Raw genomic sequence first — 13716 nt, 5'->3', positions numbered from 1 at the left:
ATGATGAGCTCTGAATGTTAAGGGGTGGTAGGGGGTGGGGGAACAGGAGAACAGTAAGGGAAGCAGAACTCCCAAGACTTGGAAGGAGTCAAAGATGATTTTGATTTTTTACCTGGGCAACCAGGTGGATGGTGGCACCGTGTACTGTGGCAGGGAACACTGGAGGAGTATGTTTAAGAGGGGAAGAGATGAATTAAATTTTAGGCAACTTGAGTTTTAGGTACATCCTCTATGAGATGTCCAAGTGAAAATTTCCAGTAAGCAGGGGGATCACTCAATTTGGAGCTCAAAAGTAAGATTTTAGCTTGGGAGTCACCTATTTCTGGGTGGTAATTAGGGCTGTGAGGGTAGAAACAACCAGCTGCAAAAAGAATTGAGAGTGAAAGGAGCAGAGGCCCTAGGAAAGAACATGCAAAGGACTACACTGAACAAAATGAACCGGCCAATAAAGCTGAGAAGGAGTTGCACATGAGAGAGGACTAAACCCAGCCAGATAAGTGCTATAAAAGCCAAAGCAGAGAGAGTTTCAGGAAGGAGGCAGTGGGGAGGGGTATCGAACACTGTGCTGAGATCCAAAAAGATGGAACTCAGAGGCCACAGTGTAATTGGCCACGAGTATGTGGCTGCTGACCTTGGAGAGAGGCATCTCCATTCAGCAACATGGTGGGGGCAGAAGCCAAGTAATTATAGAACAATTCTTTCTCCTTCCCATAGGAGCCAAACTCCTTGACAGGATGAAGACTGGTGACAAGGAGCAGGGTGAGGGAGTTTCTTTAGGATGAAGATGTCTGCCTGCAACATGGAAAGGAGCCAGCAGAGAAAGTGTGCAGAGGGCGAGAATGTGGGAAACAGAGGTAGTCAGGATGCAGTCAAGGAGGGGAGGGGACTAGATGACACCTCTTACCCCCTGCAGATGCAGATTAAAGCTCTCAGAGGGGAGGGAGCCAGAAAGCTAAGGGAACACACACCAGAGAGACAAGCACGTTTTCCTCCAACCCCAGGGGCTCCAGCAGCCCCTGTCCATGAACGGGAGTGAGCCCGCCCCTCCAGAACAAGGTATCCCCAAAGGACTGGCTATGCTTTGCCCCCAGGCTGGCTTTCTGCTGTGAGCAAGTCCTCTGGGATCTCAGAGGCCATTTGAAGGCCTTCTTAGCCCACAAGCATTCCCCTCACTCACTTACCAAGGCCTGACATTTCCTAAAAGGAGATGTGAGCTCCAACGAAGGGCACCACACCATCATTTACAAGGTAGGGCTTATGTCACACATCATGCATAGAGATCGGATACTTAAACATGTAACTCCCATCAGCATGGTTACTTGAAAGCATTTGAAGCAATACTTTCAAAAACATTCCTCTTCTCTGAAAGCATCTTAGATTCTGATTTGAAATGTTAATGATTAGTAACATCCTGTGGTCAAAACAAAACTCACACTTGAACGCAAATACTAACAACAGCGAATGAAGAGCCAGAGGTTTGACACATTTGCAATGACTGTTGTCTGGTCCCATCTGATTTTGATATTGGGGAGGAGGGAGGTAAAGAACAGACTGGAAACCCAACAGAGCAGCCGGAGCCTGATGAAGAAAGTGGGGCAGAGGCCAGGCACAAACTGGCACGTGGAGGAAGAAGGCCCAGGCTCAGGGCTGGCAGCTGCCACACATCTACTTGTGGCAGCGAGACCATCGGCTCTGCTGGTCCCCTGGCCCCCTCCCTGGCCCTGCTCTTAGAAGCAGGGCAGCAGCGCTTATGAAGCCCGCCCTGCCACAGCTCGCCTGGCAGGTGTGCCGAGGCCAAGAAAGTACGGGCAAGCGGAACTGGCAAGTGACTTAGCCCCACAGCTCTGGGTCTGGGCACCCTTGTCTCGCTTCCCCTGTGAATTCTGCAGGGCGAGGCATCCACACCCCCTGGGTGGGCTGAGCTGGGCTGGGCTGGGCTGGGATGGGCTGGGCTGGGCTGGGGGGAGAGGTACCTGAAGGGCTTGCTATCGGGGTCGGTGTCCTTGAAGCCCATCTCCTCCAGCTTACAGCGGCGGTACAGCTCATAGTGGCGGCTGTGGGTCTGCTCCCGGAGATCCTCCATGTTGACCCGGATCAGCATTTCTCGCAGCTTCACAAAGTCGCAGTGAGCTTCATTTTCAACTGCATGGCCGGGGTGGGGGTATGGAAAGTACATTGAAAGGAAGGCCAGAAGAAGCAGAAATGGATGAAACAAGAGGTGAAATGTCTAACAGCAACCTTGACTTTTGATCTTTGTATACAGAGCTTGTGATTTTGCCTATTAATTGGCTTTTCTACTAAAAAGACAAATGAAAAGTGCCAAGAATGACAGTAATGGGAAACTGTAGTGCCCTAAAAATATCTAAGAAGACACTCAGTAGCACCTCAACCCAAATTCACCGATCTGACACTCATAGGAGAGTTTGCTTTGCTCTGCACCACTTTCAGGATGATGGCAAATGCACATTTAGCCATCCATCCAAGAAATACTTGCAGAATCTCTGCAGGATTGTATGAGGCACTGGGAATTCAGAAACAAAGTTATGAAGTCTTGCTCATAGGGCTTCCATTTAGTGGAAGAATAGACACAAATAGACGAATAGAATACAAAGCAAAGGTTACCACCATGGAGGTATACAGCCAAGGTGCAATGAAAGCCTAGCAGAGGGGGGCCTGAGAACTCTGGGGCGAGTGAAGACTTCACCAAAAAGGCGACAGACCCCTAAGATGACTCTTTAAGGAAGACTAAGAATTCATCAGGCGGATAAGGGACTCCTTGCAAGGCTTCGATGAAGTTAGGCAAGTTTCCATAGCTAAAAAGTTGCAGTTAGGATTCCAATCCAGGTCATCTAAAGGAGAGGCCAAGGCTATGACCAGGTGCCAAAGTCCAAAGAACAAGGGGGAAGAATGAGGACATCAATAGGACAGGGACAAGGAGGGGTGTGGAGCACAGGCATGGCCCATCTAGATGACAGAAGCTTCAATGGAGGTGTTTTTAGAGGGTGGATAATAGCCTGACAGCAGCATTGGTGATCAGGACAGAATAGGCCCCACTTTCCAGCCTAAGTGAACAAGCTCCCTCCTCAAAAGAGTATGGTAAAGGTCTGCATTTGGGGCAGTGGCCAAGAAGGATGGACATGTGGCCCCAATCCCAGCAAAGGAACTTCTGGTTGGAAGATAAGGGTGTGAGCAGTGCTCCCACACGTGTCTCCAGGCATGGCTCCACCTTGCTGGGATGGGGGTGTCTGGCCTGACCACACCAGGACAGTGGCGTCTCAGATGATGAAAAGGCACAGTCAGCCCAGATTCTGCCTCACGGGTCTGGGTGAAGGTTGTGGGGGACAGGGAGGGGGTCTGGGATGACAGGGTCGGGGAAAGTTGCAGCAGACTGCCTTGTGGTCGTCAGAGCAATCTTTCCAAAGCCCAGATCAGCCTGCAGAACCCCTCTGCTTAAGACCTTTTGCCTGTGGGAGAAAGGCCCTCGCTGATATGCTGTCACAGAACAGATCAGCTTCCCAGGACCTCCTCCATCTCAGGAGAGTGGTCCTTGGCAACCAGTCAGAAGAAGTGACTCCAAGGCCCCTGCAAGGACCAGACAGTGGACAGCTTCTCTCACTCAAACAGAACAGTGAACTCAGACTTACAAGAAACACTTTCAAAAGCCCCTTTGTTGGTTAGGCTCAGGTGGTCTGAACCAGGGGGAGTCACTGGGACCACGTCTGCTAGCGTCTCCTCATTTCACCTCAACTTCCCGTCTCTCAGACTACAAGTTCATTCCCAGGGTGAGACTGTTGGTCCAGAAACCATCTGCAAATGTTCCTAGAGGAGCATCCCTGGCCCCAAGTGGTAGAGAAGATGAAAATCTAGCACAGCTCTGATAACCAGTGCTGTCATACCGGTGGAAAAGCCAGCTACTACCAGAGTGTCTCTGGTGTGTCCTAGAACATGTCAGCCTTTGATGCGACATGGACAACCTCCCACCTGCTTTTGGGTGCTTGCTCAGTGGCAGGGATGAGTTGGCGGGGAACCAGCCACCCTCTCACACACAATGCCCCTGCCATCTGCCACCCAGCATATAGCTGGAGACTCAGAGAACCAGACTCCTCTTCTACTCATGGCAATGTCTTGGGCCTGGGTTTATCCACTGAACTGACTACTACCAAGGGTAACTTACTTAACACGTGTCAGGCAGACTATAAAAGGAACTTTCTTGAGCCTGTAGACAATACGTCTGTTCTTAAATCGCAAAATAATCATACATATAAAAGAGTGCTTGAAAGGTGTGATCTAATGAATTTTTTTAAATGAATAGCAGTGTATCCACGGCCCAGGTGAAACATCACCAAGTGCCCTAGAAGTCCCTTTGTGTCCCTTCCTGATCGCACACCTCTCCGTCCCTGCAACAAGACTTAACCACTCTCCAGACTTTGGAGGCGAGCCTTCCTTTGTTTTTCTTTATAGTTTTACCACTTATGCATGAATTCCTCAAGGTATATATCTTGTTTAGTCTTGTCGACTTTTGGAATTCATATAATAGATTCATACAGCCTGTATTCTATGATTTACTTAGCTCAATGTTATGTTTCTGAGATGCTTTCCTGTAGATGTAACCATAGTCCATTCATTTTTGCTACTGTATAATATCCCATTATATGAACATTCTGCAATTCATCTAATCTATCACTAATGGAGATCTGGGTTGTTTCTAAGTATTTGCTATTATGAACAACACTGCTGTGGACATTCTTGTACATCTCCGGATACACTCTGGTGGGTACACATGCTTGCTCGCACACTCTTTCCTACTTTCCTATGACTACATTTGTTTTTGTCTTAAGAATGCTTTCTCCGTTGGAGACAAAGAGAGCCTGCTAGCTGCAGAGAATCCAGGTACAGAGCCAGAGTTTGCTGGCTGGCAACCCCCATGAGGGGGTCAAAGGGCCCAAGCTGAATCAGTAAAGATCAGGGACAAGTTAGGGTCACACAGTCACATAGTGGCTAAGGACAATCAAAGAGACAGATCAAGGGAATCCCTGAGAGCAGCCCGTCTCCTGGAGACTCACTCACCTTGCACCGTGCCCCAGGGGTACTGCCGTGCCTTCATCATCTTGTTGCCTATCTTCAGTTCTTCTGTGCTGCCAATGACAGCAAACGGCAGGTGGGCCTGAAACAGGAGGCAGACAGAAGCTCAGAACTCCAGGGGAAAGGTGCTGAGCATCCCCCGGTACAACTGCTGCTCATCGCCGGGGCCTTGGTCCTCCCACCGCGGTGTCCCTCGCTGTTGTCATCATCAAGTGGCATTTCTTAAGCTCCCGAGCTGTGTGGGGAGACGAGGCCTAGTCCAAGCTTCTGCCATTCAGAAATTCACAGTAGAAGGTAACAGGACACAGCCAAGTGCAGAGGGAACAAAGACAGAAAATACGCAGAATAATAAGCAGATACCCAGACGAGCAAGCTATTCAGTCTCTCTTCCAGGTGCACAGAGACTAAAGGAGAACCGAGGTGGCTGGGATCAGTGCCCCTCTTCCTGGAGTGTGAGAGCCCCGAGAATAGGCACATACTGAGACCACACTGCTGACTGCGATGCACACTCCTGGTTCTCATCCTTCCCCAGAGCAAGAGCTTGCATTGAACTCTTGAGCCAAGAAGTCAAGTCCCTAAGGATTTACCCATGTGCCCATCACTTGCTGGGCTCTATTTCAGGTGCTGTAAGGGAAAAAAAGGAAAAGAAGATGCACTCCCTTGCCCTCTGGGAGCTTACAATCTGGATTGGGGGAAGACTGAATCATATACCCCAAATCACCTAAGACAGAATATGCCTAAGGACTCAAGTGTATGGTCTGATGCCCTGTGCACAGTTGGTGCTTAATAAATACTCCTTGAACGGTAGTGGCACAGCCACGGGAGTAGGAGAGGAAAGAAAAGTACAAACGGGAGTATGAGCTTGGTGCTCACAGGGGAGAGGGTGATGAGGAGCAGGGCCCGGCTGATGAGGTTGGCTTCGTGCAGCAGAGAAGACGCAGCTGCCCCGAGTAGGTAGCGTGGGGTGTGGGAAGCACTCATGGCCCCTCTTCCGCAGGGAGCTGGCCAGGTTCTATGTGCTGAGTCACCACTGGCCAAGTGGAAGCACTGAATAAATACTGTGTTTACAAGCCAGGTGATCCCAGGTGGGGCTTTACCGCAAAGGGCTTTACATGGATGAGCCAAAAGTCCACTGGAGCAGGCTTTCTTAGCCTGCTTGGAGAAACAGGCCTTGATCTCAGATATGACCCACTTGCTCACTCATCCATTCTACACATATTTACTGAGCTCCTACTATGTGCCAGGCATTAAGAAGAATACAACATTGAAAAAGCTCAGAGCCTGCCCCTGGCGAGTGCCCTGTCTGGTAGGGGAGAGGCACGGCAACAATGATAATACAGGAGGGGCCAGACTATAAACAGAGGCTTGAGGGCTGGAGGAACTCAGAGGAAGGGGCAGCTAATTTCCTGGGAAGTCAAAGCCGGCTTCACAGAGTGGGTAGTAGCGATCGTACTAATGGGATCAGGAGCTACAGTTGCTATTAGCAGCAGTTCCGTATACCACAAACCAGGTGCTCTTTGTTGCATTATCAGGTTGAATCTTTACAACAACACTATGAGGTAGGTATTCTCATTATCCTCATTTTATAGAAGAGGAAATTGAGGTCCAGAGAGGCAGAGCTAGGGGTGGAATCTAAGTTTCTCTGACTTCAAAGCCCACCCTTGCTGGTCTGCCCCTCCTCTTTGGCGGGTTTGGGCAACAGATGAGGAAAGAGCTCTAAACCCAGGGGTGAACTGGCCATGCAAGGCCAGGTCGTAAGAGGCAGTTCAAATCTACACGCTGATCTCACAGCTAATCCTTCCTCTTCGTTCTCTAGCTCCGCACCCAGGAATGTTCTTCAAAATGGAAGAACACAGGAGTTAATCGAGAGCTCAGCTCTAGGACATCTGCTCACCTCCGCCTCCCCAAGGTGCTTGGCCATCCAACTGAAGGGGCTCTTCCTTCACCCTCCCTCAGCTGCTCTCTGTGATCATCTCAGGTGTTCCCCCACCCCTTCCCACTCTGCTGACGGTCCCTGAAATCAGAAATCAGATGGTCCCTGAAAACAGAGGAAAGAGGGAAAGAGGTTATGGATATGGAAGATGGGAAAGGAGTGGAGGTGGGAAATGTTTCAGCAGTCCTAGTAGGGGAATGATCAAGAGGGTCATTAGGCATGCAACACAGGGAGCAGGGTGGGAGGAGCAATGAATTCCTGAAAACCTTGCCTAAGGGCTGGGGCATCTCTGACCTCTGCCAGCTGGCTTTACTGGGGGGTAACCTGGGCACAATTCATTGCACCTCAGGGACCCAAGACATGTCAGGAGCCTCAAAACCACACCCAAGCTTTCTGGGAAAACGTTGCCCCTCATGCAGAGACTCCAAAGCTTCGGTCACACAACATAAAGAGCGAAGGAGCAGTGATGGCAGAGGGCTAGACCAAGGGAGGAGGTGAGAAAGAGAGCCAGGCGTGTATCATTCTCAACCATTCTTGCATCTTAGCTGAAAGTGATAGAGGAGGGCATGTGAAGTGAGAAGTAACTCTCTAGGCTCAAGAGCAAAAAAAAAAAAACAAAAAAAAAAAAACCCAAGAAGAGAATAAAGGCATTAAAAAAAAGTCAGTACTCCCTTGGGTCTGCTATTTTTAGCTGCAAAAGACATTGTTAGTTAGAATGACAGGGTCACTTGCTTCCCCTCTTCCTTAAACTGCTGTCATTTTATCCCTCCCTGCTCTAAAACACACAGCCCCCACGAAGGCAGCTTTAGAGAGCTCCCAAGACCTCCCACAGCACACTCCTTTGCAACTGGCATCAAAGTCTGTTCTGATAAGTATATCCAAGGATATCATTTCCAAGTGCTCCCAAGGAGATTCCATTTGATTCTACAACAGCCTTACAAGGCAGTTATTATAAAGCTCATTCGTGATTTGGAAAACCGGTGCACAGAAAAGTTAACCGAGGTGCCCAGGTCCCTGATTCCTGTGCGCAAATCTTCCCAGGGAGCAGCAAGGACACTGCGATGCAGGTGCCAGCCTCTCCCAGCCACCCGAGGCAGCCTCATGGCTAAATGACGTCTGCTGGAAGCCAGCTAATCCTGAAGGGCAGGAAATCACGGGGCCAGCCCTTGCCCTCTTTCTGCTGCTTTTGAGAGACTGATGGCTCTGACAGCCAGAATAGAGTCCAGCAAAGCAGGGAGAAGGCAAACCCTCCAACCAACCCCGCCCATGAGGGTGACAGTTTGTCTGTGTGGGCCCAGGGAGGAGACTGGCAGATGCAAGACAGTGCGCTGCTGCTGAAACACGGCCAGGTTCCTAAGGGGACTGTGTCTGACTTTTTCTTACCTTTGATGCCCCAGTCTCAAAAAACTCCAACAAGATGTAGTCCCAAGCAGTGGAGGGAAGGGTAAATTAGGAGTTTGGGATAAACAGATGCACACTACTGTATATAAAATAGACAGCAAGGACCTATTGTATAGCACAAGGAACTATATTCAATTCCTTGTAATAAGCTATAATGGAAAAGAATCTGAATATATATATATAAAACTGAACCACTTTGCTCTACACCTGAAACTAACACTGTAAATCAACAAATCAACTACATTTCAATAAAAAATAAAATTAAAAAAATGACAGTCCCAAGCCCCCTCTTGGGAGTCTGTTCCCAGATTCACTGTCTTTACAGCCTGGTGTGTACCTTAAGTTCTTCTTGGTACATTTTAAGGTGGTTGATGATCCAAGTGGCATGAATTATTCTATTCTGGTTCCACTACCCACGTTATAATAGGGAGGTTAGATGACCATTCCCCTTAGCCAGTGAAATAGGCTGTCAGGAGCTTTTATTCCTCATCTGATACATCCTGAGTGGGCATGGTTTCCTCCTCCCCAGTCATGCTGCTGGTTATGCTGCCTCCATTCCAGGCTCCTACCGGTGACTGAGCAAATCAGACTGAGCATTGTCTGATTCACTCTCAAGTCAACCCTTGGTGGTGATTTGCACAAAAGGATGTGCAAACAATGGAAATGGTACTGCTGCCTCAGGAGGAGGGACAGGCTTGGCCTAGGGGTCTCCCTGTGACCTTACTGGTCACCCATGTGCTCTCACTGGGCCCAAATGTGTGGGAAAACCAAAGACTTCACAGGCGGCCAACCGACTAAGCTGAGTCAAGTAACAGGGCCTATTCCCTGGGTCCCTGACCATGGTTTGAACCATTCAAAGAACAACATTTGACTTGAACAACACAGCAATCTTCAGCATTAAAGTCTACAACCTTGAGAGCTATTAGAGCAGAGGCTGAAAGTGGCATGCAACCAAACCTCTCCCTCCCTTTGCTCGCCCCTTCAAGCCGAAATAAGTGTTTTCAGAGCCACTCAGAAGCCAAGGGGGTGGCCGAGACCTCAAGACTCTCATTTTCTGCCATGAAAATCCCTAATGGGGAGCCGTGAGAGGACTGTCCGGTCTTCTCCACTTGGGCAAGAGGCTTCTTCCACTCTTCCAATCCGGTTCCCATGACAATTGGCTGGGGTGGCTGAGGCTGTGGGGCTGGAGTCAAATCCAGAATTGAAAGGCCAGCACCCATTCCTCCTACCACCCAAGCCCAGGTCTCTGACGATGCAGCTTCATAGGCCACGGCTTGTTCGAAGACCCAGTTTGACACAGTTGTTCCACTGGCAGGCAGGCTGAGCAATCCTGGGTATGTATTTGATAGTAGCGACTCCCCACCCTTTCCCCCATCACAACACACAGAACACACAGCATTCACATGCACACCCTGCTCCCTCATGCATGCCCAGTCCCAGGCGCACTAGCCGTGAGCCATCCATCTTTCCTGCTCAAAAAAGCATGGTGGAACGCAAGGGAATGTGTGCTGAGCGATGCTATTGTAGGGGTAACCCTGAAGCCACCCAAATTTAGTTTTACAAAGTGAAACACTGGCAAACTTTGGATTATTGTAAGAAAAGACCCAGAGCCCCTTCACAGCCAGAACAGCAGAGCTGAGCACTGTTGCTTCGTAGCATAGGAAGTTTCTGACCTTGAGGCTGAGCCTGCCCAAGTTTCCAGTAAGGGGCCAGAGCCCAGCCAAGGGCAGAGCTGCAAATATTTGTCACTCCTGATCCACGATGCAGTGAGAGGTTGTTTTGTGTGACGCCCTGAGGTTGCTAAGGACTCTTTGCCCCTGTCTACTCTTAGTAAAGCAAGCCACAAGCCTGAAGGCTGCCTAAGGACTTGGGGAATCAGAGTTTGGAAGTTATCTATGGAGCCCGATGTTCTGAGGTGACTAGGTGCTCCCAGACATCAGTGCCAGCGACACCTGATGAGACTTCTCTCTAGGCTCCAATTTTTCTGCAAACTAGGCACCCGTTCGGGTTTTCTCATCATGACAGAAGCTAGTTTCCATCAAAACACCCTGAGTGCTGGAGAGGATAAGTACTAATTCTTTTTTTCAGTTTTTTAATGCCCACAACCAGTCAGAGAGGCTACAACTCCACCTACCACAGTCCACACAGCTCTATCCCGGGCCAGATATGTCAAAGATGATGAGGGACTTCTAAACACAAACATATCTCGGGTGTACTGATGAGCAGGAAGTCAGGCGAGACAATGACTTGCTGCCCCGCTATGCTAATTTGTTGGCCAATTCATAGGAAGTGGCAGCTGATGCTATAATGATAACTTAGAGGGCGGTGGCAGCAGGAAAGTTTTCTAAAAATGGCTTTTATTACAAGGCTTTCCTGAGTTTGGCTATACCCAGGCATTATGTCATTAGGAAAAACTGATGCCTCTCGATAGAGAAGAAGAAATCTGTTCCCAAAGCAGAGGCTTTCTGTAAGCTATTAGCTGTCTCCTTGAAATCACAACATTGAAGATTTCACAGCAACAGCATCAACACATTGTAAAGACGCATGAGGAGATGTTTGACTCTCTGCCTTCTTCATTACTCACTCCTCTAGGAGGGGAAGTGGGGGAGGCGAGGAAAGATGGCAAGTGGTTAGGGTTTTTTTTTCCCCCCGATTCATTCACACACACATCTAATAAAGCAAAGCATAAGCTTGAAACTTAAAAATAACATTTCTCTAGTCACCAGAAAAATGGGAGGCTACATGTCATTTTCCTCCCAGGGGCAGAGGAAAAATGATTGATGATCTGAGTACAGATTCTCGAGTCTCTGAAACCAGCCAACTTTTTCAGCCTTTCCTTCTTTCGCCACATCAATCGTTGCAGCACTGTTTTGGTCAGAGACAAAGACTGTTTGCCTTTCCAGCAGTCCCCTGGGGACGGCCTAGCCGAGACCAGAGGGGCAGCAAAGAGGAGGATAGAAGGAGAGGTCTGAATCCCCTGCTCTAGCCGCTCCTTGGAGTCAGCCTTTCCCTTTCTCAGTCTCTGGCTATCAATCTCTGCATCTCTGAAGCTTTGAACTACCCACTGCTGGGAGAGAGGAGTTATTTGCTTCTGGATTTTTTCTCATGAATACCTGAGACTCAAATAATCAAGAGTTGACTACCCTAAGATGGATGGTGATGTTTGACTGCTGTTTGGTAACATTATCATCATCCTCATCATAAAGAGCAAATGGACAGAAAGTTGAACCCCTGTGCTCCCACTCACGTTCATGGTTCCGTTGATCTCTGCCACCGACTCATCATCTGTAGGAAACTGGTAGATCTGGACTCCGTTGCTGACCAGTTCGCTAGTGATTTTGATTTTGAACTTCGTTAGCTCACTCTTAGAAATGGCATCTGATTTGGCAATGATGGGGATGATGTTCACCTAGGGAAGGGAGGAGCAAAGTGGCATCATTGTTGGTCATCTGCGGCCGATGGCAGCATGAACTAGGACTTCTACCAGCTGCCAGCGGGAGCAGCTCAACCCAGTGATCCAGGACTGGCCACCTCTGTAGCCAAATAGCAATATAATAAACGACAATGTGCTGGGCACTGAACCCAGTGCTTTACATGGATTAACACAATTAACCCTGACAAATAAACCTCCCAGGAGGTATTAGTACCACTATTTTACCAATGAGGAACTGAGGCACAGAGAGGCTAAGTAGCTTGTCCAAGGCTACAGAACAGGTAAGTAGCAGAACAGGGATCCAGATCCAAGTTTAGTCTTCTTCCTAAGTCCAGAGTCTTAACCATGAGCTACCTACCAGTTCAGATCCAAATGGATGGGCTGCATGATATCTAAATATCAAGGTCACTGCTTGGGTGGTTCGAAGCAGAAAGATGATGGGAATCTGCGGTGACAAAGGAAGAGGTAGCCACTCCTTGCTAACAGTAAACTGTCCCAACCCATCTGGCACAAGCTAGCCCTAGCCAGTGTGAAAGACACCACAAGGGCGATGGCAGGGCAGGGCTCTGTGAAGAGCCATACCCGGTCCTCTTTCTGGCAGCAAACACCAATGAACTCACCTGCTGACGTGAAGATGACCCTCTGTTACCAATTTGATCTGAGACTTAGACAAAAAGAGTTATAACGCCAGAATCTTGTGATTAATTTCTGCATAAAGAAAGCAGGTATAAATGCCCAATTTTGGACAGCAGGAGAAAGGCCTAATGTCACCCCAAAGTTCAGTACACCTGAACGTTGATCCTTGAAATTCCTTGAAGAAGGGACAAGGCTTTTACTGCCAGAAGGTAAAGAAATTTGAAATGCACACGCCCTAGTGAGACAGCACAGCTAAGCTCAGGTTCACACAGACAGCACAGTCAGTCCTGCCAGCAGACTCCAAGGGGCTGGCATGGGTGGTACCCGGGCCCCAAAAGGAGCTCTAGGCTTAACACAAATCCTGCCTCCTTTGCACTATCTTAGGAGTGCCTCAAAAGGCTGACACCACAGCTTCTTGTGCTGGTCAGAGAAAGACTGGACCTTGGAGGCACCTCCCTTGAAGTCTTTAGGGGGTGGGGGGTCAAAGCCCTTGCCAAGGTGAAACAGCAGGCAGAGCCAGCTCTTGTCACTTCTCACCTCGTCCCTCCTCGTATGCCGAAGCCTGCCTACCTGACTCAGCCCACCCACCTACCAGCCAGGCCACCAGCCGCGTGGCTCTCTGCTGCCCTATTCAAGATGTGTGTGGCATGGCGACATTTCCCAAGCGGCCTGTGACTCATGGACAGTGAACTCATTGCTGTGAAAAATGAAAGACGGCTCCTACTTTGATGATAGCTGTAACTCAGTTTTTAGAGTGGATGTGCTACTCAACAACTGCAAATGAAGTAGAATTTTTTATAAAATACAATACCCTGGAGTCAGAGAGCTCAGTCTGAGTCCCAGAATCACGACAATTTGTCTGACCTTGAGCAAGCTACCCGACTGTGCCTCAGTTTCCCCATGTGAAAAATGGGAAAAATAAGAGTACCCTGCACACTGGATTATTGGAAGGATGAAATAAAAATAATGCATGTAAAATACTCATCACAGTGCCAGGCACATAAGCAATGTTCGGGGGGTAATATACCAGTAATTAGGCTTTTTTTAAAAGAGAATCCTGTGGTCAATTTTTCTGCACAACCAATAATCCTTTAACATGAAGAATCACTGTCTAATTTACTTCTGATGTGGGACTTGCATTTTTCAGTTTCTCTTAAAGCAGGACATGCCTGCTTCCCACCGCCGTCTCTCCTGAGTATGGAGGCCCAAGGTCTGGTGCCGCAGATCTGAG

General features: G+C 48.8%; 1 protein-coding gene across 2 annotated transcripts in view; it reads right to left on the bottom strand.

Annotated features, from left to right (window-relative positions):
- Positions 1-1414: 1414 nt before the first annotated feature.
- SEPTIN6 (septin 6) overlaps positions 1415-13716 on the bottom strand; it is a 49048-nt gene continuing 36746 nt past the window's right edge. For both annotated transcript variants that reach the window (XM_032476121.1, XM_032476120.1), the window contains exons 5-7: positions 11664-11825; positions 5068-5164; positions 1415-2142 (exon numbers count right to left, since the gene is read on the bottom strand). In XM_032476121.1, coding sequence (XP_032332012.1) covers positions 1430-2142; positions 5068-5164; positions 11664-11825 — 972 coding nt within the window. In that variant the 3' untranslated portion in view covers positions 1415-1429. The remainder of the gene's footprint in view (positions 2143-5067; positions 5165-11663; positions 11826-13716) is intronic.

The sequence above is a fragment of the Camelus ferus genome, chromosome X (genome assembly GCF_009834535.1).
Source record: "Camelus ferus isolate YT-003-E chromosome X, BCGSAC_Cfer_1.0, whole genome shotgun sequence".
NCBI classification, from domain to species: Eukaryota; Metazoa; Chordata; class Mammalia; order Artiodactyla; family Camelidae; genus Camelus; species Camelus ferus.
This window is presented reverse-complemented; position numbering and strand designations above follow the sequence as displayed.